The following is a 27959-nucleotide window of genomic DNA, read 5'->3' as shown; positions in this document are numbered from 1 at the left end:
GTCTGTAAGATATTTTAAGCAGGGGAACAAGGCATCGGATTTGTGTTTTAAGACAACCTGAATGCTGAGAGGCGTCTGGCTTTCTGCGTTCAGAGCTACCCGCTCCAGCTCACGCATTTCACAGACCCTACTCTGCTCGGCATTCCGGGTTTCTACCGGGGAGATCCCCCGGGGACCCAGGGCTTCGTAAATTACATCCTGGCAGGGCTCCCACGCTCGTTCCCACGCTGTGCTCCAGGCAACGGACCTGCGCGCTCGAAGCTCCCACGCCGCCCCTTTCCCGCATCTCGCGGCCCGGAACCCGGGAGCTCGGCACCCAGCCCAGGTGCGCTAGTGTGTTTTTTAACGAGAGACCCAGGCAGGAGGGCAGCTGCTCCAGGATGGCTGCGACTGAGGCGGGCCCGGGCGTGGCCAAGGCTGAGGGCGGGGTCAAGCTTAGGGGCGGAGCCGACGCCTGGTCGGCTGCAGAGCTCTCCAGAGCTCCTACTGCCGCGATTCGGTCTGGGACCCGGGCCACCCACGGGGCGGTGGGTGCTCTTTGGCCTTGGGCTCTGCAAAGCCCTTGAGGTAAATCCGCCTGGGAGACGGGCAGCTAGAGCGCTAGGGGACCAACGACGGGGGCGGGCGGCTGGCTGGCGGAGGAGGGGAGCGTCCCGCGGCGAGTTTCCCGAGAAAGCTGAACTCGTCCCAAGCTTCTTGTGCATCAGTTTGCACCCGGCGAATTGGTGGCTGTCTCTTTCCGTGCGGGTGGTCTTTGGGCGCGGGAAAGACGCGGAGGTGATTGGATTAATCCGCCTGGGCACAGCCCAGATATCTGTACTGGACTGCTCGGCGCGGTGGGCGCAGTTTTTGCCCCAGAAAGGGCGGGTAATTGACGCGCAGTTGTGTCCCGCGCGGCAGCCGGGTGATCCCCGGGCTCAGAGCGCGCGTGTCTGCAAGGCGTGCCTGGTTGTCCGGCGGCAAAGTTCCATGACTTCTTTCCTCTTTAGGCAAGACTCACTGGGTGCTGTTCCCCCGCCCCCCGGGGCTGACGCCCGAGGCTCTGCTATGGACGGCAAGACCGAAGTAGATTTTTCCAGCAACAGCTTAACCCCTTTGTGGCGGAGGCGTTCAACCCCTCAGCCCCAGCTGCTGGGCCGGAGCAAGCCGAGGCCCCAGTCCTATCAGAGCCCCAGCGGGTTGCTGATCACGGATTTCCCGGTGGAGGACCGAGGGAAGCCCCCCGCGGCGCAGACTCCGGCCCAGGTGCCCACCGCCTCCGACGGCAGGACGATCCAGAGGAGCCCCCTGCTTCTGTGCGCCCATCGGAGGTTGGTGACCAATGGGAGGACCGTCTCCCCGGAGTACAGGGCTGTTTCTCCTCGGCTTCGACGGCCCAAGTCACCCCAGGAACCCAGAGCGGCGTCGGGCGGCTACCCCAAATCCCCAGCGAACGGCACTGCGACTTCGCCCGCGCAGCTGCCGCTGCACCGCCCGCGGACTCCTCATGCGTCTGCCCCCTGCAGCCCCGAGGGGGACAGGGCCGGATTCCCCGCCAGCCCCCTGCTTTCGCCTGCTGTAAGTGCGCTTATCCCTAATACCGCCTCCTCAGGCGCGCGTTCGCTGTCAGGCCAGATGGCTAAGGACCCTGAGCGGGGACCTTCGAGACTCTCTCCCGCGCCCCACAAAAGGTCTTTGGAGCAAAAACTCCCCCTCCAAAGGCTTCCCTCACAGGAGAACGAGCTCCTGGAGAATCCTTCAGTGGTTTTGAGCACAAACAGCCCCGCCGCCCTCAAAGTGGGGAAACAGCAGATCATTCCGAAGAGTCTGGCCTCGGAAATTAAGATAAGTAAATCCAACAGTCAGAATGTGGAGCCCCACAAGAGACTGCTTAAGGTGCGCAGCATGGTGGAGGGCCTTGGAGCGCCCCTGGGCCCCGCAGAGGACGAGGGCGAGGCGGAGAACGACTTGGACAGTCCGGGGTCTCTGCGGAGAGGCTTGAGGTCCACGTCCTATCGCAGGGCGGTGGTCAGTGGCGTTGATTTTGACAGTCCTACCACCTCGAAGAAGAAGAACAGAATGTCCCAGCCTATTCTGAAAGCGGTAATGGAAGATAAGGATAAGTTTTCCAGCCTGGGAAGGATAAAGGTAAGAATGGGCAAGAGTGTCGCAAGTTAGGCGTTCACTAAGCCACAGGTGAAGGTGACGGGGGTGGGGAGGAAGGGCACAGAGGTTATTGTTATTTTTATTATTTTTTTGCGGTACGCGGGCCTCTCACTGTTGTGGCCTCTCCCGTTGCGGAGCACAGGCTCCAGACGCGCAGGCTCAGCGGCCATGGCTCACGGGCCCAGCCGCTCCGCGGCATGTGGGATCTTCCCGAACCGGGGCATGAACCCGCCTCCCCTGCATCGGCAGGCGGACTCTCAACCACTGCGCCACCAGGGAAGCCCAATTTTTTAATTCTGTGGTTTGTGGATCAGACCCGTGCACATTTATCTCTTGCCCATTCTGTTGCTGGCAGGCACAGCCCAGTTTAATGCAGCTTCATGGGAGGAGCTGAAACTCTTATTGTTTTAATTTTCTAAGTTCGGGCAAAAAGTGGGGGACAAATGAGGAAAAAAAAACACAGAAAATTAAGTATTGGCTGAGTGAGCCCCGAACAGTTTTAACACAGGTAGCTGAAAAGGGGATGGTGGGCAGGCGTGGCTCTGCACTCTTGATTATGTGGCCGCGCTGCCTGGTGCTTGTTTAGCAATGTCAGTCATTCGTTGCTGATTCATCACAGCTGATACAGGAAAACTGATTTCCCTTGAGCCTATTGATTATTTTAATTACTTACACTAATGAGTTAATTACTGAATTATGTTTTTCAGTGGTGATCACATACTAAATACCATTCAGGTAAAATGTAAATTTTAAAAGTCTGTTGCCAGATCACAAAAGACATAGTTTGTCATCTTTGCTGTTTCTGGTTTCTCTCACCACTGCCTGTGGTTGTATCTTATTCCCATTTTGTGCCCACTTAATCCTTGAGTGCATTTAACAACCTGGTAGCTGAAAACTTCAGGTTTCAATGAATGGTATGGTGTTGCTCCCAGATAAAGGCCTAGGAGCTGTGCTCATTAAAATATTACTAAATATGACATAAAGAAATAGGGAAAACTAGGGAAGGAGATTTTGGAGTGTGCATGTGCTGTCTTCTCCAGACACAAGACAGATCTCAGCAATCGGGCAGGAATTCGTTTTGGCAGCCACATCTTTTCTTGATTAATCAGAGAGTCTATATAAATATCACATGTGTAATACACAGGCAAGCCTGTTTTATTTTAGATCCCATGGCCTTAAAGAAGTTCCATAATATTTTATGTGTTTTTTTTTTTTCCCCCTCCAACTCTGCAAGTATAGCAAAGTTCAATTTAACAGTGATGGTGAATCATGAGTAGTGAAATAAGCTGGACTACTGGTCATTTGAGGATCCTCAAGCTGTATCGACAGAGCATGGGGGATGTTGTACATTTTATTTCACCTTTTTGGTGAGTTGTAGTAGTGTTACGAGTGAACTACTCCAGGGATCATCTGCTGTATGCCTTTGGAAATCTAATGAATGTAACAACAACAAAAAATACTTTTTCTTAAAATAGCTGTATTTTCTGTTTGGCTCATTCATACATAGTTTGCTTTGCTTTTCCTCTTTTTGCTTTTCTTGTTTCTTAGAAAAAAATGCTGAAAGGACAAGGAACATTTGATGGGGAAGGTAAGCATTTGATTTTCCAGACTTTTATTGCTGTTTCAATGTGGAATATCAATTGTAAGTTGAAATCCAACTGAAGTTACAAAAAAGTCAAGATGAGAAAAATGTACAACTTCTTCACAAATTATACAGCACAGAGCTCTGCGCTAAGCTAAATTCACCAGCAGTGAGTAAAATTAATGGCGTTCTTTGTAAGCAGATGACTTTGTCAGACCAACGTTCTGGGATTTTTAATTCTTCTCTACTCTGGCTCCATCCCCACCTCCCTCAAAAAGTGGAGAAAGAGTAAGGGCAAGCTCTAGCCCTTTAGTTAAAAGTTAAGTTTGGCATTTAGATCTTAAGTCATATTTCCTTTGACTTAATGTTCTTTTCCCCATATTTCTACATTTTAATATCATTTCTGACTTCCTGTTTCCTAATCCAGTTTCAATTTGGGGGAAATCTAACTCTCCTGGCTGACAGAAACATACTCCTAAGAATTTCGAACCCATATAATATTTTTGTGAAGGGTCTCAAAAATAAAAGCAGCTTTCTCCAGGTGTTCAAACCCTAATCAGATTAGCAGACTTCGTGTAAATAGATGGATCCTGTGTCAGTGGTCTGGAAGGGCACAAAGGGAGAAGCCCCAGGTGCAGTGCTTGTAGGGCTGGGGGAGTGTGGTGCAGGTGAGGGTAGTTACTTTCTGTCCTGCTTTGAAATGCTGAGATTTCCCAACCTTTAAAGAACAATGAAGAAGGGTATGCCCCTCTATAAGTAAATCTAAGGTAAAACCACCCGGAATTATATCACCTTGGCTGACTACAAAACATTTCCTTATATAACTCTTATAAACATCAGTTCTCATTGGATCATTTAAACAAGACCAGTTTATAAAAGTGTATTTACTGTACCAATCTTAGAAAACTGTTCTCTATGAGGAAGAAACCAGGATACAGTACTTTAACTGGCTGGGATAAATTCAGATTTTATAATTGAGGAAACTAGAAGCTCGGAGTGTTTAGTACCTTGTCCACTTTCACACAGCCAGGACTAGGAAGAGATCTGGTTCTTAGTCCCATTTGCTTCCGCTTATACCCCGTTATGACTGTGCAGTGAACAGAGCATCTACCTAGTATCAGTTCTGAGAGATGCTTTGCATCTTCTGGAATTTGATAGTGGTTTTGGGACCTTTGCCTCAAAGGGTTGAAAATGTCAAGCTTTTGTGAAGTCCGAGGACAGACCTTCACTATAACTAGTTTTATGTTGTTTCCTTTTACAAGGAGCTGTTTCTGTGCACCCTCTCCTCTCTTCTCAGATATGATGACCTAGAAATTCTTTTTCACATATATGTACATGAGGAATGCAGGAGCCTTACAGTTAATGACTAACAAGAATGTAAGTCAGGAAGCTGTGTGGTAGAGTGGTGAGAACCTGTGCTATTGGAACCAGGGGCCTGAGTTCCTGTCCTGCTGCTTCTACTCATCAGTTGAGTGACAGTGAACAAGCCTCTTAACTTCACTGAGCCTCAGTCTCATCCTGGGTAAAATGAAGTTAATGCTATTGCCCACGTTGTTGTGAGAATGAATGAATGTATATCAACAACGTCTGCATATATTTTGTGCCACACACTAAGTACTTTAAAGGACACCACAGAGGTGGGGGGGAACTCAGTCTACACCCTCATAATCTGCTTTACATATTTAGAACAATCAGAGAACAGTAAAATATTGCATAGATTCCAGTATTACTTTAGTAATGGTGCATGTGGAACATGCAGTAGTTGCTGAGAGATGAGGCAGATGTTTGCTGGCTTCAGTAGATGGGAAAAGCATTTCAAACTCAGTATATCCCAAACCAAACTCATAATCTTTCCTCTAAAGGTGAATCTCTTCTGGAGTTCCCATTTCCTACTTCTCCATTGTGGGACTTATAGAGCTAGGACACATCCTTACCACCATATCCAGTTGAGCCCCGTATCCAGCCCATCCCCCCAAGTCTCCATTGTCTTTCAGTGACCACTTCAGTAGCATCCTAATTAGTCCCTTAAGTAGTCAATATTTTGCTTTTCCAGTCTAATAAAGTCCTTTCCTTTTAGTGGATTCCCATTGCAATCGGGATAAAATACAGCCCTTACAGTATGAAAGAAACTCAGTCCTTTTGGACTCAGGGTAAAATCCAGTTCTTTAACATTGCCTGCAAAACTCTGCTGCTTTGGACTGTCTGGCTCTTCCCCTTAAACTCACCTTACACCCTTTGTCCGCTAGACACCCACACTCCAGTGAATGACCTTCCTTTGTTCTTCTTAGGTAACATATGTCCTCTTGCCTCAGGGCTTTTACATGTGCTTTTTTTCTGTAGCTCTGTAGTTTCTCAGCTTTCAGATTTTAAGATATTCCTCATTAACACCTCTCTGATCCCCAGACTAGATCATATCCTGCTGACAGTCTGTTCTCAGAGCCCCTGTATGTAAATCTTTGGGTTTGTAGGTATGTATTTGTGCAAGATCATTGTGTCCTCAACTCTAAAATGACTTGCCTTCTCACTTGGAGTAAAAAACCAAAGTCCTTTCAATGACATTGAGGCAAGTCTGCCCTCTAATCATCCCAAGCCCCAGCTCCTGTACTTTCTCCCCTCCCTTACCCTATTCCAGCCACACAGGCCTCCTTGCTGATCCTTGTACATATAGATGCACCAGACTCCTGCCCCAGGGCCTTTGTACTTGCTGTTCTCTCTGATGGGATGTTCTTTCCCCAGCTGTACAGGTGGCTTACTTTCTCACTTCTTTTAGATCTTTGCTTAAATGTCACCTCTGTGAGGGCTTCCTAAACCACCCTGTTTAAAATCTATGTATCACCCCTTGTAACATGCTCCTTCTTTCCCTGTTTTATTTTTCTCCATGGTACTTATCAGCATCTGATATATTATAAAAGTTACTTGTTTATTTATTGTCATTCTCTCCTCACTCTGATGTCAGCTCCACAAAGAATGAGATTTTTATCTTTTTCTGTTATTGTTCGTTGCTGTAGCCCCAGTGCCTAGCAGTCGCTAGTGTCTAGTAGGCATTTTCTTTTTTTTTTTTTTTTTAGTAAGCATTTTCTAACTATCAGTTGAATAAATACATGAATGAATGACTTCGACTATTTTTCTCATTAAATTTTTAGCTCATGAGGGCATGGGAAATGTCTTTCATTTTCTATTTACTCTCAGCCCTTGGCACATTGTGGATGTACAGTAAATATTTGTTAAATAGATAGACAAAAGGGTGTAAATTCAATTTAACCTAAAAAACAGTGATGTAACGGGGCATGACCTTCATGGGTAGTGGACAGAGACATGGAAACTCTGCTTCAGTTGACATTTCATGTATGGGCCCTTCCCCTTCCCCTGCAGATGAATTGGGGGTAGAGCTGTGTGAGTGAGAAAATCACTTTTTGGTAATGACTCTTCAGTGACAAAATCCATTTGTCTCTTGTTTAACTGGAGACCAAACATCGTATACGTATAAATACAGATGTTTGTTTAGAACAAGTAGCATCAAGATGGGGGGGCAATTAGTGACATGTAAGATTTGGTTTTCTTGCAGAAAACGCTGTTCTGTATCAGAACTACAAAGAAAAGGCCCTTGACATTGACTCTGATGAAGAGTCAGAGCCTAAAGAAAAGAAATCAGACGAAAAAATTGTGGTTCACCATAAGCCACTGAGGCCTACGTGGAGCCAGCTCTCTGCGGTGAGTGTGTACCTTCTCTTTTTGTATCTGCGGGAGTGAGAAGACCAAGTTGTGGACATTATGCCTAGTTGTGGTTTTAATTTTTTCTACCAGTGATCCTGTAACCCTAAGGAGAAAGACTCTTCTTTTTAGATTGTGAAATATTTCTTGAAACTCTGCAGGCACTAGTGAGAACATGAACTTTGACAGTTCTGATCAGGAAAATTTATCAGGTTTTTATCAAATAAAAGACTGATGTACCATGGACTCTGGAAACTCTTCCTACTCAGTATCTTTTTTTTTTTTTTTTTTTTTTTTTGCGGTATGCAGGCCTCTTACCGCTGTAGCCTCTCCCGCTGCGGAGCACAGGCTCTGGACGCGCAGGCCCAGTGGCCATGGCTCACAGGCTCAGCCGCTCCGCGGCATGTGGGATCTGCCCGGACCGGGGCACGAAGCCGTGTCCCCTGCATCGGCAGGCGGACTCTCAACCCCTGCGCCACCAGGGAACCCCCTTACTCAGTATCTTTTCTTGTTTTCTTTATAGAGTGTGTATGTAGTGGTAGCTTAATATATCCTGAGCTTTATCATAATTATGGCTCTATATACATATGTATGACATATGTATATATGTATATGTACCTACGCACAACAGGGAACTTATTACACTTCTTCCTTGGAAATTTCATTTGATAGGGACACGTTTATATTTTCTTGAAAATGGTTAATGAATGGCATTCTGTTCTGTCTCCCCGTGTGCATCTTTTGTTTGCGAGTATCTGACACTTACTTTTGTGTTGATGAGTAATTTCTCCTCTCTGCATCAAACATCTTTTGTTTTTAGCCGTAATTTCTTTTCCTCCTGGCTTAACAATGTCACAGTGTGATGCGTAGTTTACTTGATGTGACTTTGGGTACAGCATTTGTGGGCATCTGATGCATTACCAAGTAGGAAGGAATTCCCGTGGCCAGCTTGGGTGGTGGGAGCGTTGCATGAAAAACAGGCCAGTGCACCTCTGTGAGTCCGTTGGCAATATGGGAGCAGAAGTGATTCCCTCTGAAGCCGAAATGAGCATTGTTCAGCGTCAGGAATCTTATGTATTTAGGGAACCCGTCAGCATAAGTGAAGAAGTTGTATATGTTGGCGCTCATAAATTTGACCATGGAAATGGGTGCATGTTGATAATGGGGATGACTTCTGGCTCAGGCTCTTCCTCCCCTCTTCTGCCCTGTATTGGAATTCAGAATTCTAGAAACCAAGCCCTTTCTTCCTGTCTCTCTCACACCCCCTAATTTTGTTCTAAGGAGAAGTTATGTATTTCCACTCCCCTCACCGTGTGACACCCTTAGTGTTATGCCACAGATTAAAATGCCTACAGGGCAGAGCAGGTGGTGTTATAAGTGATGCTGGTGAGTATAGGTGAGGGGAAGTGGCGGGGACTGTGGTCCATAGGCCTTGTATGAATTGAGCAGCGGACACTTAGTTCAAACCAGCCCCGTGTTACAGTATTTTCTGATATTTAAAAAAGAGAATACAGAAAGCCAGATTTTTACGAGTATTATCCTAATTCAAGTTTTAAAAAATGTTGTATGAGGGCTTCCCTGGTGGCGCAGTGGTTGAGAGTCCGCCTGACAATGCAGGGGACATGGGTTCGTGCCCCGGTCTGGGAAGATTTCACATGCAGCAGAGCGGCTAGGCCCGTGAGCCATGGCCGCTGAGCCTGCGCATCCGCAGCCTGTGCTCCGCGGTGGGAGAGGCCACGACAGTGAGAGGCCCGCGTACCGCAAAAAAAAAAAAAGTGTTGCATGAGCCCAACAATATCTATGGGCCAGACTTGGCTCCTGTGCTAACAGTTTGCAACTTCCGTGATGCTTCTGTGAATTTCGCAGTGGTGAGGTGGTATCATCTGTCCACAGAACCGGCATGTTGGTAGCCTTATTCCCTAATCTGATGATCTTGTGGTATTATATGCCAATGCAGATACTTGGAAAAACTGGTGACAAGGCCCACACAGGCCAAGATGGCTCTAAATGGCTGTCATTCCATTGTTGGTATGGACCATTTGGTAGTAGATCCTCAAGAAGAAAACTATGGATTTTTTGAGTTCTTTCTGTGGGACAGCAGCTGCGTTTGTTAGCACAGGCCTAAATCCTTCTGTTGTTCTCTGAATGCTAAACAAAAATGTGTACTTCTGTGTCACTTACACTCTGCTCCAGCTTAGCTTTAGTACCAAAAACCAGGCTGCCATATTTATGCCTCCTGGAGTTTGGCTTTCATTTAGATTAACAAATGCGCACTGAAATAATGCTACATATCCTCAGTACAACTTCAAATATGGGCATGTGTTTTATTTGGCCAAGGATCAATGTGCTGATGTGCCTTTTGTTAACAAGACTGATATCAGAAGACTATCTGGTGATAAAATGTAAAGCTATAAAATGGGTTCTAACCGCAGCGTGTGTTATCTTGGATTTGAGTGTTCCCGGGAGGCTTGTGTGTATTTATTGTGTTGGTGACAATTACACTTAATCAAAGCAGCATGATTGGACTTTGCCACTTTGCATCACTTGGGCACCGGCCTGCATTTTCTTTGTGCCTTTTGTGTCTCTGTTTCACTTTTTTTTTTTTTTTTTTGCGGTACGCGGGCCTCTCACTGTCGTGGCCTCTCCCGTTGCGGAGCACAGGCTCCGGACACGCAGGCCCAGCGGCCATGGCTCACGGGCCCAGCCGCTCCGCGGCATGTGGGATCCTCCCGGACCAGGGCACGAACCCGTGTCCCCTGCATCGGCAGGCGGACTCTCAACCACTGTGCCACCAGGGAAGCCCTCTGTTTCACTTTTAAAAATCTTAATTTTTTTTTTATTATAAAGTACTTCAAGCATGTAGAAAAATTAAAACTTAAATTTGTGTAATAGATTTCCAGGTACCTGCCATCCAGGTACCAGCTTGAACAGATGTTAACATTTTAACATATTTATTTCACGCTTTTATTTTTTGAGACAGATTCAGTTAACCATCCTCCTTTCCAGTCCTTTTCTCTTTCCTTCCTCCCCAGGGGTCATCACTGTCCTGAAGTTCTCTTCTGTCCTTCCCACGTGGGTTTTCTACCCACTAAAAAGTTGCAAGCAGCTCTGGCTTTTAGGGAAAACAACAGAAAGCAGCGATTACTTTTCTAGAAGCCTAGCAATTAGTAAATATCCAGGTTGCAGTTAGGACCCTAAAGAGAAGAGGCTTCATGAATTATGAAAAATGTCAGGATGTTTTCCGTAAGGGGTAGACACCTCTGTTTCTCTGTCTGACCTTGTGCCCTGATCTCCCTTGTAAAGGGGCTACAGTGTTTAGGGCAGGTTTTGGAACACTTTGACTTTCCATCATCTTTCCATGCTTAACTTTTTTTTTTTTTAATAAATTTATTTATTTATTTATTTTTAGCTGTGTTGGGTCTTCGTTTCTGTGCGAGGGCTTTCCCCAGTTGCGGCGAGCGGGGGCCACTCTTCATCATGGTGTGCAGGCCTCTCACTGTCGCGGCCTCTCCCGTTGCGGAGCGCAGGCTCAGTAGTTGTGGCTCACGGGCTTACTTGCTCCACGGCATGTGGGATCTTCCCAGACCAGGGCTCGAACCCGTGTACCCTGCATCGGCAGGCGGATTCCCAACCACTGTGCCACCAGGGAAGCCCCCATGCTTAACTTTTAATAATATGAAATAAGTAAGGTAGTCCCCATCCTGTCTTTAACACAAAACTCTTCCTCGAGTAAGGCCTTGATCCCAGAAAGGGAAGAGGACAAAGGGTTTTCTGGCAAAGGGGTTAGGTCTCAATTTGGCATGTATCTTGACTTTCTACTTGGGAAGGGTGCGTGTGAGCACACCTGTGCATTAGCTGCTGTTGATTGTTTTATTTTGTAAAAATCTCTTATCTTTTTTTTTTTTTTTTTTCTGTACGCGGGCCTCTCACTGTTGTGGCCTCTCACTGTTGTGGCCTCTCCCGTTGCGGAGGCTCCGGACACGCAGGCTCAGCGGCCATGGCTCATGGGCGCAGCCGCTCCGCGGCATGTGGGATCTTCCCGGACCGGAGCACGAACCCGTGTCCCCTGCATCAGCAGGTGGACTCTCAACCACTGCGCCACCAGGGAAGCCCAAAAATCTCTTATCTTTGTTGCCAACACATGACTGCCTCCTGAGGTGATGAAACTTTTATCAGTTGACTGTGAGGAGCGTCCAGTATGCAGGAGACTCTTTAGAAGAGCCACAGTTTGCAGTCATTTCTGGTTGTTGTGTAAGGTCCTGAGGCCTTCAGTCTGTATGTAATTTGTCTTCGTGTGTGTGTTTATGATGTGTCTCCTTTGGTTTCATTGGACAACCACGAAAGGTGGTTCTCCGTGTATGGTGTTGGGACAGGTTTAACTGTTGCATTGTGGTCACCTAGGAATGAGGGAGAGTTAGAACTGAGTAAGAGAGGCATTTAGTTGGGCCTTCATAGAATAGAGAAAGTCTAGGCTTCCCTAGTTGGATTATAGTGACTTAGTGGTGAATGTGGGTAGCAGTGTGGCTTTGCTGACAGGGTCTCCATGTAGAAGTGGGGTGTTCTCCATTGTCAGGAACACAGCCTGAGCTCCATGCTGTCATCAGATGGTGCCAGGCTTCCTCTTCCTTCACTTGCTTGTCAGAGGATATTGATCTACTCTTAATCAGAAATATAGGATTTCTTCATTCCAGGGAACATAACTTTATGCTGCCCTTCAGGCCTTGGGGAACACTAATATATGAGAAATAAATGATCGTGGTTACCAGGTTTTAGTTGATCATAAGTGGAAGAAATTTGAGGTTTCAATTTGAAAAGTCATTTTTGTCCTCCAGAGATCTGTGCCCAGAGATAAAGGAACCTGCCATACACAGGTGAATGGCCCAGCGAATCACCTAAAACGACATCGTGAGGACTGAGACAGCAGTTCTTGGATCTCTGGGCAAAGCTTGTGGGTTTGAAGAAAAATATTGATTGTATTATTAGTGTGGGATTGAACACTGAGTACCTGCTACAGTTAGTGCTAGGTGGGTAGCAGCTGAGTCCTCCATGCAAAGTGAGCTTCAGGTTTCTAATCAGTTTCATCCTTTAATGGGCTCCCAGAAGGATTTACAATATTACTGAAAATAAAAAATCAATCTTGAAGTCTTTTTGCTCTTTGTCATAACTTGACCCCTCCCCCCATCACGTACTATGCATTGGACTAAAAACTGACAGTTGTGAAACCCATGTTTGTTTTGTTAAGTTCCGTGACAGCCCCAAAGCCACACTTGCCAGCCATGCCCTGACCCCATTTGTTTGCCATGGGGTGTGTTTGTGTAATTTCCACCGCCTTGACACCCCAGGTACCTTTGACAAGGGTGCTCAGGCTCCAGAGTCAAAAACAAGCACACAGGCCAACTTTCTACTTGGATTCAATACCGAATGCAGTCACCTGACATACACCTGCTACAGTCATCCTCTTACTGGACTCTTCCTTTATACTTGCTGACACGTGGCTTTATCAGTAATCTGAAATCATTTTGAATGTTTCTTCAGTTTGCTCAAAAATTTTAAACTCTATTCTGGAACTGGTTTTTTATGTTTTCTTTAAAGTACGTCTTCAGCTGTCCTTAGTGTGGCTAACTAGGTTCATAGCTAGAGTTAGGACTTTGGTCTCTTGAGTTCTGGAATCAGCTCCTAAGACACACATAGTTTGCTCTGGTTGACCTGGAACTGCCAAATGAGAAAGGGCGATTTGAAAAATGGCCATTTGATTACCAATGTAATTTCATTCAGTGGAAAATATAACACGCTTTGGAGTCTTTAGCAGTTCCATTTGGTGGGACCTATTCTTTTAGAATCTACACCATGTTTATTGTGAAAGACACTGTTTTCTACTGAAAATCAGAGCTCAACAGATGTAATAAGTCTGAATATCCTCCTGTTTGCAGAAATGCTTAATGCATTTAGAGGTCATCAACAATTTCATCCTTTTCCCTTACATTTTCACACTTGTCTGAATTAATTTTCAGTTGTTCAGTGAGTTGCTGCTTAAAATAATCTCTTCAGTCATAGAATTTTCCATTTACATTTTTGCAACATAGCAGTCTCATAAAATTATGTTTTTACCTTAAATGGTGATTAATACCTTTTATCATATCTATCTTTTATGTTTAAAAAATAGAAAAAACATTCCCATTTTTCACATCTGGCTTACTTTTGGTACTTACAATGTAGACAGTTAGTCAGGGCTTTAGACGTGTACTCGTGTACACTGTTACATTGGAGAGTAGGTGTCCTGGAGTGTTTGTATCTTTATAAACACAACTGGAGGTCCATGTGCCTGGACCTAGGAACCCCAGCAGAGATCCTGGTCCAGCTAAGAGGGCTGGAGCTGGGATCTGCTTAGCCTGGGGCAGGGAGCGGGCTCTGTTACACTCTTGTCATTTCAGTACAATTAGATTGTGGTGTTCCCTCAACATTTTTGAAAATTGATTTTGACTATATAAGCAATATATAGCACATGTTCCATGAAAAAAATTAAACATTTCAGATGAGACCAAAGTCTCTTTTTTTTTTTTTTTTTTGCGGTACGCGGGCCTCTCACTGCCGTTGCGGAGTACAGGCTCCGGACGCGCAGGCTCAGCGGCCATGGCTCACGGGCCCAGCCGCTCCGCGGCATGTGGGATCTTCCTGGACCGGGGCACGAACCAGTGTCCCCTACATCGGCAGGCGGACTCTCAACCACTGCGCCACCAGGGAAGCCCCCAAAGTCTCTTTTGATCATATCTGCAATCCCAGTCTCTTTCGGCTTCTGTCTAGGCAGTGCCGTTCTCAATTTGGTAACGCTCTTCTTGAAATCCACGTATATACATGTAAGGAAAAAATAAAGATTATGTGCATTTACATATGTGCAGCTGTTACAACTTGTTTTTTTCCTGAACAGTGTGTCTTATAAATCGTTTCACGTCTCTACACGATGATCCTCAGTGTTCTTTCTAGTCTCTGGGTTAGGCTGTAGGATAGATATGCATTTCGCCATCTTTCTTTTCTGGGGAGCTATACCTGCTTTGAGAATCTGATAGAAGTTGTGAGCCATAGACCTTCTCTTTAGAAAAATGCACACACAAGTAGATGTGTGAAACTAGTTTATACTTTTTGTTTTTTTCAGTTTCAGTTTGGGAGTATTTTTTTCTTTTGACTTTATCTCCAAATACTGGGGATACCTCACTGTAGCTTCCTGTGTATTGAGTACATTTCCATGTTGTTCATGTCACCTTTAGAAGTTTTTCTTTTTCTGAATTATAGCGATGGTGGAACTGTAACCCCTTCTGAAAAATATATAGAGATTGAGAAAAGAACTACTCTGGTTGGAGCTTAGTAAGCAAAGGACAGTTGAGTGGTAGATGTGCCAATATTTATGTTGTTGATTCTATGGAGAGAACAATGGGTTGTGAAAATGTGTGTGTGTGTGCCTTAGGCCCTGAGGGCAGGTACGGAGCAGAAGAGACAAGTGCTCCAAGAAAGTGGGAGGACATGAGCACAGGGGTGTTTCATATTGGTTGGTGTAAGTACAAAAGGAGGTGTTTCAACTGGAAACCTAGACCTGGGTCCCAGACAAAGAGGGTCTTATTTCATTGAGCAAAAAACTGAGGAGAGAGATTGATGAATGATTCCTTCATTCACGTAGTCTTTGTGGAGGCCCCTGTTCTAGGCAGTGGAGATAGAGCACAAACAGACTCCACTTTGCTTTCATGTCCTTACTGACACCCTGAATGGCAAGACAGACACCAAATTATCCCACATGTACGTGTAGAATTGCTGTGTTAATACTGTGAAGGACGTACTTGTGCTGCTCTGAGATCCTGTGGGAAGGGCACCTGTCTGGGCAAGATGCTGTCAGTCAAGGGAAGGTGGCAAAGGAGATGACAAGAACTGCCATCTGATCAGCTACCAGATAAGTGTCAGGTCAGAGATGTTGTTAGAGGGGCGGGTGCAGGCTGGAGGAGTCCCAAGCAGAGAAAACATCACGTACGCTATGTGGACCCTTCGGGGTGATGGAGGGTCAGAGGATTTGAGAAAAAGTCAGTGCACCTGCAGCTTCTTGATCTCTTTTCTTCCAGCCTCTACCTGTTGGGGGGTCCAGAGGCTCCATCCTTGGGGCTCCTCTTTTATCTGCACTCCCTTGGTGATCTCATGCAGTCTTGTGGCTTTAAATACATCATCTACTCTGATGACTTTCAAGTTTCTGTCTCTAGACTGGACCTTTCCTTGAGCGTCAGACAAGGATATCCAGCTTTGTTTCTGGTATCTAACCAGCATCTCAAAGTTAACCTTTCCAAAAGTTGACTTCTGATCACTCCCTTCTCTCCCACCCAAATCAGCTTCTCTCATAATCTCTTCTTTTTCTCAGCAAATAATGACTCCATTTTCTACTTGTGAAGGTCAGAACCCTTAGAGCCTTTGCTCACTCTTCTCTTTCTCCCATAACTTACTTAAAAAGACTTGATGCAAAGTCTTTTGCCTGTAACTTCAGAATAGAGCTACTTCTCTGCTGCCACCCTGTCACTGTGGAGGTGGATTGTCCCCATTGCTTCCCAGCTCAACTCCCTGCATCTATGTGGGTCCGTTTTGGTCTCTTCTCCGTATAGCAGCTATATAGTTATATTGTTGAATTGTGATCCTGTTAAAATGTACTGAGATATTGTCCCTTTGTTCTGAACCTTCAAGTTATTTCTTACCTCTACTCAAAATAAAGGCTAAGCCTTACAGGGGCCAGGGAGGCTGTGTATTCTGGCCCCTGGTTACTCTCTGGACTCATCCCATGCTTGCTGCTCAGTTACACTGGTGTTCCTCCAATACAAGGTGCACGCTGCCTCAGGGCCTTTGCACTTGCTGTCTCCTCAGCTTCCAATAAATAGCTCTTCTTCCAGTGTCTTCCTGACGCTTACCCCTCTAACATACTATGTGATTTACTTTTCTTGTTAATGGTCCATCTACTCCCACTGGAATAAAATCTGCATGAAAGCAGAGATTTTTGTCTGTTATGTTCCCTATCCTATTCCTAGCACATCATTGCCTGACTTACAGGAGGCTTGCAGTAAATATGTGGTGAATTTATGAGTGAATGTATAAATGAATGAGTAAAGGCAAAAACCTAATCCCATAAGTGAAAATAACAGCCAAAAAACTCAGCGGGGAAAACAGCCAGGAAGTTTCCTATTTGGGGCTATTTGGAGGCTGTTTTAATTTTTATTTTAAAGGACAAATTCTTGACACTTTGGCTACCTCCTGGATTTAATAAATGTCTTTGATACATTAGGAAACTTGGTATCTTCATAGTTTAGAACTACCTATGGTAGGTATTTGCATACTACGAAATCAAATTAAATTACAGCCTCCCTCATCCTCCACTTGGTATTTCTTTTGGGGAGGTAGATGGATGCATTCAAGAACAACAGGAGTCTGTAGGAATATAGTGTAATTAGGTAAAAGGAAAGAAGGCTCGGTTACTTTAAGGAGTTCTGAATAACTGTGGGGAAAGGCTCTATAATACTCAGCTTGCACTTGGGAAAATCATCCATTAGATTCTTGTATCTGCCCTCTTGACCTTAAGATGTCCCCTTGTGGTGTCTCTTCTTTTGGTCCAGTGATGGGGCTATTCATCAGAGCCATATCCACAGAGTGATTTGTCTCCATGTTGATTGATTAGAGAAATTGTCACCATCAAAATTACCGTTGAGGGCTTCCCTGGTGGCGCAGTGGTTGAGAATCTGCCTGCCAATGCAGGGGACGCGGGTTCGAGCCCTGGTCTGGGAAGATCCCACATGCTGCGGAGCAACTAAGCCCGTGCGCCACAGCTACTGAGCCTGCGCGTCTGGAGCCTGTGCTCCGCAACAAGAGAAGTTTGCGACAGTGAGAGGCCTGCGCACCGCGATGAAGAGTGGCCCCCGCTCGCCGCAACTAGAGAAAGCCCACGCACAGAAACGAAGACCCAACACAGCAAAAATAAATAAATTAATTAAAAAAAAAAAATTACCGTTGAATCTTTAAATGTGGAACTAGTGCTTAAAAACTTTTTTCTCAATTTTGGTTGATTTATCCAGAGTACTTATAGCCTGTTGATGTTCTACGTGATTAATCCGTACTCTTATGTCTTACAATTATTATGGCATTTATTATCTGTATATCTGTTATCTGGGGGGATAAGGACCATAGCCAATGGACAGCTTCTGCAGAAGGAAGTATTTTTGCCAGTAAAAGGAAATTGCAGATTATTTTCCCCTTTAGTGTAGGAGATAAACTCTGCTACCCATCCAACTGCAATAACATAAAAATGGAGTAGTTCATATTTGGGGCGGCAGGAAACCGTGCTTCTGGCGGTTATGTGCAAAGGAGTATGGCTGTTGTCTGTTGTCTGCTCAACTCATATTCAGCTGGGGTTAAGTTCTCAGTGTGAGCAGGCAGTGCAGATAACTGTAGCTATGGGACCTGTCATTGGATCATCATAATATTAAGTTATTTACATGCAGTTAACTTATTAACACAGTGTTTGCAGAGGAGACTGTGCACCAGGGATTATACTAGGTCATTTCACTCAGCTTATGTCGAGCTTGTGACAATACCATGAGAGCGGGTACTATTTCTCTACTATATATTGAGGCAGCTGAGACTCCGAAGTGACAAATAGGGTTACTCTCCTACTGTTTTCTTTAGGGTCTTGAGGTTACCTGGAACAGAGCCTCTAAAGTTTCGCTAAATACCAGATGTGTAGCCAGGGCTCTGGAAGAGCAGGAACAACATTTCTATCTGGTACTTGGCCAGGAATGTGACTGCGTCTCAGAAGTGGCCTGTTGGCTATTTCTTCTCATGAATTGGCTCATTTGCCCTTTCTGCCAGGTCTGTCTTCTGTCCTGAGAGCTCCTGCATACTCAGAGTTTCTGAGTTCTTGTAAATTAGATTTGAGGTTACCTAGCATGGTCCAGCGCTGCCTCATGTTATCCTCTCAGGTTCCATGTATAGTTACCCAGGTCAATTTCTTTATTTTTTAAACATCTTTATTGGAGTATAATTGCTTTTCAGTGGTGTGTTAGTTTCTGCTTTATTACAGTGAATCAGCTATACATATACATATATCCCCATATCTCCTCCCTCTTGCGTCTCCCTCCCACCCTCCCTATCCCACCCCTCTAGGTGGTCACAAAGCACCGAGCTGATCTCCCTTTGCTATGCAACTGCTTCCCACTAGCTATCTATTTTACATTTGGTAGTGTATATATGTCCATGACACTCTCTCACTTCGTCCCAGCTTACCCTTGCCCCTCTCCGCATCCTCAAGTCCATTCTCTACGTCTTTATTCCTGTCCTGCCCCTAGGTTCATCACAATCTTTTTTCTGATTTCATATATATGTGTTAGCATACAGTATTTGTTTTTCTCTTTCTGACTTACTCCACTCTGTATGACAGACTCTGGGTCCATCCACGTCACTACAAATAACTTAATTTCATTTCTTTTTATGGCTGAGTAATATTCCACTGTATATATGTGCCACATCTTCTTTATCCGTTCATCTGTTGGTGGACACTTAGATTGCTTCCATGTCCTGGCTATTGTAAATAGAGCTGCAATGAACTTGGTGGTACATGACTCTTTTTGAATTATGGTTTTCTCAGGGTATATGCCCAGTAGTGGGATTGCTGGGTCATATGGTCGTTCTATTTGTAGTTTTTTAAGGAACCTCCATACTGTTCTCCATAGTGGCTGTACCAATTTACATTCCCACCAAAGTGCAAGAGGGATCCCTTTTCTCCACACCCTCTCCAGCATTTATTGTTTCTAGATTTTTTGATGATGGCCATTCTGACCGGTGTGAGGTGATATCTCATTGTAGTTTTGATTTGCATTTCTCTCATGATTAGTGATGTTGAACATCGTTTCATGTGTTTGTTGGTGATCTGTATGTCTTCTTTGGAGAAATGTCTATTTAGGTCTTCTGTGCATTTTTGGATTGGGTTGTTTATTTTTGTGATATTGAGCTGCATGAGCTGCTTGTATATTTTGGAGACTAATCCTTTGTCAGTTGCTTTGTTTGCAAATATTTTCTCCCATTCTGAGGGTTGTCTTTTCGTCTTGTTTATGGTTTCCTTTGCTGTGCAAATGCTTTTAAGTTTCACTAGGTCCCCTTTGTTTATTTTTGTTGTAATTGTCATTTCTCCAGGAGGTGGGTCAAAAAGGATCTTGCTGTGATTTACTTCAGAGAGGGTTCCTCCTGTGTTTTCCTCTAAGAGTTTTATAGTGTCTGGCCTTCCATTTAGGTCTCTAATACATTTTGAGTTTATTTTTGTGTATGGTGTTAGGGAGTGTTCTAATTTCATTCTTTTACATGTAGCTGTCCAGTTTTCCCAGCACCACTTATTGAAGAGGCTCTCTTTTCTTCATTGTATATTCTTGCCTCCTTTATCAAAGATAAGGTGACCATATGTGCGTGGGTTTATCTTTGCACTTTCTATCCTGTTCCAGTGATCTATATTTCTCTTTTTGTGCCGATACCATATTGTCTTGATTACTGTAGCTTTGCAGTATAGTCTCAAGTCAGGGAGCCTGATTCCTCTAGTTCCGTTTTTCTTTCTCAAGATTGGTTTGGCTATTTGGGGTCTTTTGTGTTTCCATACAAATTGTGCAATTTTTTGTTCTAGTTCTGTGAAAAATGCCATTGGTAGTTTGATAAGGATTGCATTGAATCTGTAGATTGCTTTGGGTAGTATAGTCATTTTCACAATGTTGCTTTTTCTAATCCAAGAACATGGTATATCTCTCCATCTGTTGGTGTCATCTTTAATTTCTTTCATCAGTGTCTTATAGTTTTCTGCATACAGATCTTTTGTCTCCTTAGGTAGGTTTATTCCTAGGTAGTTTATTCTTTTTGTTGCAGTGGTAAATGAGAGTGTTTCCTTAATTTCTCTTTTAGATTTTTCATCATTAGTGTATCGGAATGCAAGAGATTTCTGTGCATTAATTTTGTATCCTGCTACTTTACCAAATTAACTGATTAGCTCTAGTAGTTTTCTGGTAACATCTTTAGGATTCTCTATGTGTAGTATCATGTCATCTGCAAACAGTGACAGCTATACTGCTTTTCCGATTTGGATTCCATTTATTTATTTATTTTTCTCTCATTGTTGTGGCTAAAACTTCCAAAACTATGTTTAATAATAACGGTGAGAGTGGACCATCCTTGTCTTCTTTCTGATTTTAGAGGAAATGGTTTCTGTTTTTCACCATTGAGAATGATGTTGGCTGTGGGTTTGTCATATATGGCCTTTACTGTGTTGAAGTAAGTTCCCTCTACGCCTACTTTCCGGAGAGTTTTTATCATAAATGGGTGTTGAATTTTGTCGAAAGCTTTTTCTGCGTCTATTGAGATTATTATGTGGTTTTTATCCTTCAGTTTGTCAATATGGTGTATCACATTGATTGATCTGCATATACTGAAGAATGCTTGCATTCCTGGAATAAACCCCACTTGGTCATGGTGTATGATCCTTTCAATGTGCTGTTGGATTCTGTCTGCTAGTATTTTGTTGAGGATTTTTGCATCTATGTTCATCAGTGATATTGGCCTGTAGTTTTCTTTCTTTGTGACCTCATTGTCTGGTTTTGGTATCAGGGTGATGGTGGCCTTGTAGAATGAGTTTGGGAGTGTTCCTCCCTCTGCTATATTTTGGAAGAGTTTGAGAAGGATGTGTGTTAGCTCTTCTCTAAATGTTTGTTAGAATTCACCTGTGAAGCCATCTGGTCCTGGGCCTTTGCCTGTTGGAAGATTTTTAATCACAGTTTCAATTTCAGTGCTTGTGATTCGTCTGTTTATATTTTCTGTTTCTTCCTGGTTCAGTCTGTAAGGTTGTGCTTTTCCACAAATTTGTCCATTTCTTCCAGGTTGTCCTAAAATGGACATATAGTTGCTTGTAGTAATCTCTCATGATCCTTTGTATATCTGGAGTGTCAGTTGTTACTTCTTTTTCATTTCTAATTCTGTTGACCTGAGTCATCTCCCTTTTTTTCTTGATGAGTCTGGCTAGTGGTTTATCAATTTTGTTTATCTTGTCAAAGAACCAGCCTTTAGCTTTATTTATCTTTGCTATTGTTTCCTTCATTTCTTTTTCATTTATTTCTGATCTGATCTTTATGATTTCTTTCCTTCTGCTAACTTAGGGGTTTTTTTTGTTCTTCTTCCTCTGATTGCTTTAGGTGTAAGTTTAGGTAGTTTATTTGAGATTTTTCTTGTTTCTTGACGTAGGATTGTATTGCTATAAACTTCCCTCTTAGAACTGCTTTTGCTGCATCCCATAGGTTTTGGATTGTCATGTTTTCATTGTCATTTGTTTGTAGGTATGTTTTGATCTCCTCTTTGATTTCTTCAGTGATATCTTGGTTATTTAGTAGTGTATTTTTTAGCCCCCATGTGTTTGTACTTTTTACAGATTTTTTCCTGTAATTGATATTTAGTCTCATAGTGTTGTGGTCAGAAAAGATACCTGATACGATTTCAGTTTTCTTCAATTTACCAAGGCTTGATTTGTGACCCAAGATATGATCTGTCCTGGAGAATGTTCCATGAGCACTTGAGAAAAAAGTGTATTCTGTTGTTTTTTGGATGGAATGTCCTATAAATATCAATTAAGTCCCTCTTGTTTAATGTGTCATTTAAAGCTTGTGTTTCCTTATTTATTTTCATTTTGGATGATCTGTCTATTGGTGAAAGTGGGGTGTTAAAGTCCCCTACTATGAATGTGTTACTGTCGATTTCCCCTTTTATGGGTGTTAGCATTTGCCTTATATATTGAGGTGCTCCTGTGTTGGGTGCATAAATATTTACAATTTTTATATCTTCTTCTTGGATTGATCCCTTGATCATTATGTAGTGTCCTTCTTTGTCTCTTATAATAGTCTTTATTTTAAAGTCTATTTTGTCTGATATGAGAATTGCTACTCCAGCTTTTTTTTGATTTCCATTTGCATGAAAAGTGTTTTTCCATTCCCTCACTTTCAGTCTGTATGTGTCCCTAGGTCTGAAGTGCGTCTCTTGTAGACAGCATATATACGGGTCTTGTTTTTCTATCCATTCAGCCAGTCTATGTCTTTTGGTTGGAGCATCTAATCCATTTATATTTAATTTAATTATTGATATGTATGTTCCTATTACCATATTCTTAATTGTTTTGGGTTTGTTTTTGTAGGTCGTTTCGTTCTTTTGTGTTTCCTGCCTAGAGAAGTTCCTTTAGCATTTGATGTAAAGCTGGTTTGGTGGTGCTGAATTCTCTTAACTTTTGCTTGTCTGTAAAGATTTTAATTTGTCTGTCAAATCTGAATGAGATCCTTGCTGGGTAGAGTAATCTTGGTTGTAGGTTTTCCCCTTTCATCACTTTAAATATGTTCTGCCACTCCCTTCTGGCTTGTAGAGTTTCTCCTGAAAGATCAGCTGTTAACCTTATGGGAGTTCCCTTGTATGTTATGTTGCTTTTCCCTTGCTGCTTTTAATATTTTTTCTTTGTATTTAATTTTTGATAATTTGAATAATATGTGTCTTGGCATGTTTCTCCTTGGATTTATCCTGTATGGGACTCTGCACTTTCTGGACTTGATTGACTATTACCCTTCCCATGTTAGGGAAGTTTTCAACTATAATCTCTTCAAATATCTTCTCAGTCCCTTTCTTTTTCTCTTCTTCTTCTGGGACCCCTATAATTTGAATTTTGGTGCATTCAGTGTTGTCCCACTGGTCTCTGAGACTCTCCTCAATTCTTTTCATTCTTTTTTCTTTATTCTGCTCTGCAGTAGTTATTTCCACTATTTTATCTTCCAGGTCACTTATCCGTTCTTCTGCCTCAGTTATTCTGCTATTGATTCCTTCTAGAGAATTTTTAATTTCATTTATTGTGTTGTTCATCATTGTTTATTTGCTCTTTAGTTCTTCTAGGTCCTTGTTAAACGTTTCTTGTATTTTGTCCATTCTATTTCCAAGATTTTGGATCATCTTTACTATCATTACTCTGAATTCTTTTTCAGGTAGACTGCCTATTTCCTCTTCATTTGTTTGGTCTGGTGGGTTTTTGCCTTGCTCCTTCATCTGCTGTGTGTTTCTTTGTGTTTTCATTTTGTTTAACTTACTGTGTTTGGGGTCTCCTTTTCGCAAGCTGCAGGTTTGTAGTTCCCATTGTTTTTGGTGTCTGTCCCCAGTGGCTGATGATTGTTTAGTGGGTTGTGTAGGCTTCCTGGTGGAGGTGAGTGGTGCCTGTGTTCTGATGGGTGGGGATGGATCTTGTCTTTCTGGTGGGCAGGGCAGCATCCGATCGTGTGTTTTAGGGTGTCTGTGAACTTAGTATGATTTTAGGCAGCCCCTCTGCTAATGGGTGGGGTTGTGTTCCCATCTTGCTAGTTGTTTGTCATGGGGCATCCAGCACTGGAGCTTGCTGGCCTTTGGGTGGAGCTGGGTCTTAGTGTTGAGACCGAGATCTCTGGGAGAGCTCTTGCGAATTGTTATTATGTGTGGCCAAGAGGTCTCTGGTGGTCCAGTGTCCTGAACTCGGCTCCCCCACTTCAGAGGCTCAGGCCTGACAGTAGGCCCGACCACCAAGACCCTGTCAGCCACACAGCTCAGAAGGAAAGGGAGAAAAAAAGAAAGAAAATAATAAAAGAAAATAATTAAAATAAAAAATAATTAAAATATAAAAGTAATAAAAAAAAGAAGAGAGTAACCAAACCAATAAACAAATCCACCAATGATAACAAGCGCTAAAAACTATACTAAGATAAACAAAATAATCAGAAACATGTCAGTCGCAGACAGCAGAACCCCAAGTCTACAGTTGCTCCCAAAGTCCACTGCCTCAGTTTTGGGTTGATTCGTTGTCTAATCAGGTATTCCACAGATGCAGAGTACTTCAGCTTGATTGTGGGGATTTAATCTGCTGCTCCCGAGGCTGCTGGGAGAGATTTCCCTTTCTCTTCTTTGTTCGCACAGCTCCTGGGGTTCAGCTTGGATTTGGACCCACCCCTGCGTGTAGGTCGCCTGAGGGTGTCTGTTCTTTGCTCAGACAGGACGGGGTTAAAGGAGCAGCTGATTCGGGGACTCTGGCTCACTCAGGCCGGGGGGCGGGATGGGTACGGATGTGGGGCAAGCCTGCGGCGGCAGAGGCCAGCATGACGTTGCACAGCCTGAGGCACACCAGGCATTCTCCCAGGGAAGTTGTCCCTGGATCCCGGGACCCTGGCAGTGGTGGGCTGCACAGGGTCCCGGGAGGGGAGGTGTGGATAGTGAGCTGTGCTCGCACACAGGCTTTTTGGTGGCGGCAGCAGCAGCCTTAGCGCCTCATGCCTGTCTCTGGGGTCTGCGCTGATAGCCGCGGTTCGTGCCCATCTCTGGAGCTTGTTTAGGCGGTGCTCTGAATCCCCTTTCCTTGCACACCCCAAAACAATGGCCTCTTGCCTCTTGGGCAGTTCCAGACCTTTTCCCAGACTCCCTCCCGGCTAGTTGTGGCGCACTAGCCCCCTTCAGGCTGTGTTCACGCCACCAACCCCAGTCCTTTCCCTGGGCTCTGACCTCCAAAGCCCGAGCCTCAGTACCCAGCCCCGCCCGCCGCGGTGGGTGAGCAGACAAGCCTCTCGGGCTGGTGAGTGCCGGTCGGCACCGATCCTCTGTGCGGGAATCTCTCCACTTTGCCCCCCGCACCCCTGTTGCTGTGCTCTCCTCTGCGGCTCCGACGCTTCCCCTCTCCTCCACCCGCAGTCTCTGCCCGCGAAGGGGCTTCCTAGTGTGTGGAAACCTTTCCTCCTTCACAGCTCCCTCCCACTGGTGCAGGTCCCGTCCCTATTCTTTTGTCTCTGTTTATTCTTTTTTCTTTTGCCCTACCGAGGTACGTGGGGAGTTTCTTGCCTTTTGGAAGGTCTGAGATCTTCTGCCAACGTTCAGTGGGTGTTTTGTAGGAGCTGTTCCACGTGTAGATGTATTTCTGGTGTATTTGTTGGGAGGAAGGTGATGTCCGTGTCTTACCCCTCTGCCATCTTGGAGGTCCCCCCAGGTCAATTTCTTGAGAGAGAATCATATAGGCTCAGCCACTTTCCCCCCACTTAAATAGGTCACTTAAACATTTACTGTTATTTGATCAGGTGCTTAAGTAGCTCTTTTCCAATCAGCTTTGGCCTCCATGATGGTGTGAAATGTCGGCTCTTGGGCTGCTGCTTTTGCAGAAGCTCAGAGTAGAACAGCTTTTCTTCTGAGGGTGAGTGGGAGTGTTACGTGACATGACCGACATATCTAGTGTAAATTTACATATGGTGGAGTTGACATTGCAACCATGGTCTATATCAGTGGCTTAACATAATGAGAAATACATTTTACTTGTAAGCCAGTAGGTGTGTTCATGGGTGCACGTGTGTGTATCTCAAACAAAAGCTTTACAAAACAGAAGTTACCCTTAATACATGCAGTGCGCTATAGTATTCTCTATTCTGTCCTTTCTGTTTTGTTACCTTTAAGTAGATGACAATCAGAAATTCTTGGGTTTTATTTTGCTATTCACTAAGAGGTTATAAGCTTGTAGCTTGAAAACGCTGGTATCTGACTGCAGAATTCATTTGTGTTGCACTGCATTGTGCTGGATGGGGCAAACAAATCAAACTGAAAACCAGTACCTGCGCTGCAGGAACTTAGAAGCTGGTTTAGGAGACAATAGAAATGAAAGGTTTAAGTGATGTTTTTGAAAGAATGTAGGACAAAATGCGAAAATGAATGACACAGATATCATAGAAAGCAGTAAAGGTCAGGAAAGTGCTCTCTAGAGACTCTGACTAAAACTAGACGGGCTAGATGGGCACAAGAGTGGAAAATAAAAGCAATAGAAGTATAAACTATTGCTTGAAGGAAGCTTGAGATATAGGTAAATGGGAGAACAGTGGTAATTCTGTGCCTATTTCTCAGGTCTCCTCCATATAATAAGGTAATTCCTGTCCAGTGGAACCACTGCGTGCTTTGAACATCTCATGTAAAACATCAGTCCACTTTTTTTTTATTTTTAGTTTTTTGGCTGTACCATGCGGCATGTGGAATCTTATTTTCCTGACCAGGGGTCGAACCCGTGCCCCCTGCAGTGAAAGTGCGGCATCTTAACTACTGGACCTCCAGGGAAGTCCCTATTAGTTCCCTTTAGTATCCATTTTTCCAAAACAGGTTTTACTCAGCTTAGGTTTTATTGTCAATCTAAGAAACTAACTTCAGGGCTTCCCTGGTGGCACAGTGGTTGAGTCCACCTGCCGATGCAGGGGACACGGGTCCGTGCCCCGGTCCGGGAAGATCCCACATGCCGTGGAGCGGCTGGGCCCGTGAGCCATGGCCGCTGAGCCTGCGCGTCTGGAGCCTGTGCTCCGCAACGGGAGAGGCCACAACAGTGAGAGGCCTGCGTACAGCAAAAAAAAAAACAAAAAAAAAAAACAAACTAACTTCAGTGTCAGTGTTGTTCTAAGGAACTTACTGTTTGGAGGTGATCATTTCTATCCATCTGCCACGTTCCGAAAACAAGAAGCAAAAACAAAATGGCAGCCAAGGTGTTGGCACCACCTTTACAAACAGGTGTCCTCTTGTGCAAGAGGAGCCCCTCAGACCTGTTCTGCTTCGTCAGCCCCTTCCTGACTCACGCCTTCACTGTGTCATCGGCGTCATTGTCAATTATGCGACTCCAGCCGAGTCCTCCTCTGCTCGCCCATCTGCACACCTGCCTGTCATCACTCACTTTCAACACTGCCTCATAAGCCACTGCCCGGTTTGGGCTTGACTGAAATCTCTCTCCTGGTCACCTCTCACTTAAGAGTTTTCCTGTGGGCAGAAACAAAGAAATGCAGGTATTATTGGCATCCGTAAACAGTTCCATTTGCCTGTCCTACTTGCTTTGTTTCTTTTTTGAGAGAGGACTTTGAAACATATTTTAGTTTTTATTAAAAATAATGCTTTAATTCCAAAGCCAAGAGATGCTTATTATAGAAAAGTCAAAAAGTACCAATAGATAAAAAGAAGAAAATAAAAATTAGTTGCAATCCCTCCCATCCAATCACTGTTGACATTTTGGTATATAACTTTTCAGACTTTTTTTTTTTCTTAATGTGTATTTAGAGTTTTCCTTTTCCTTTAAGCAAAAATTAACACAATAATATTGTCTTATTACTCATATTTTCCCTTTAACAATGTTGTAGATATTTTCTCAGGTCATTAAACCTGCTGTTTTGTAACCTATTTTTTTCTCTTAACAATGTTGTGAATGACTTTCCATGTTATTAAAGTTTCTTCCACAACAGCCTTTGTAAAGCTCATGTTATATTTCATCAAATAAGTAGGTGTTTGATTCTTTTAACCAATTCCCTTTGTTAGTCATTAGTTTATTCCTAGTATTCCAACTTAAAATCAAAATTTAAATTAAGTTCTTTGAAACAATTATTTTTGAATTACAAAAGTAATGCAAATGCACTCACCTTCTTACAAAACTAAACACAAC

At 43.9% G+C, this 27959-nt stretch overlaps 1 protein-coding gene across 4 annotated transcripts in view; it reads left to right on the top strand.

Moving 5' to 3' along the window:
* The first annotated feature begins 411 nt into the window (after positions 1-411).
* Positions 412-27959, top strand: part of ARHGEF26 (Rho guanine nucleotide exchange factor 26) — a 154237-nt gene continuing 126689 nt past the window's right edge. For 3 of the 4 annotated variants that reach the window (XM_004284500.3, XM_033414349.2, XM_033414348.2), the window contains exons 1-4: positions 412-567; positions 990-2127; positions 3694-3733; positions 7293-7438. In XM_004284500.3, coding sequence (XP_004284548.1) covers positions 1048-2127; positions 3694-3733; positions 7293-7438 — 1266 coding nt within the window. In that variant the 5' untranslated portion in view covers positions 412-567; positions 990-1047. The remainder of the gene's footprint in view (positions 568-989; positions 2128-3693; positions 3734-7292; positions 7439-27959) is intronic. The other variant, XM_033414347.2, reaches the window with a different exon arrangement.

This window comes from Orcinus orca, chromosome 5 (assembly GCF_937001465.1).
Source record: "Orcinus orca chromosome 5, mOrcOrc1.1, whole genome shotgun sequence".
Taxonomy (NCBI): domain Eukaryota; kingdom Metazoa; phylum Chordata; class Mammalia; order Artiodactyla; family Delphinidae; genus Orcinus; species Orcinus orca.
Note: the sequence above shows the minus strand (reverse complement) of the source record. Positions and strands in the feature narration are given on the sequence as shown.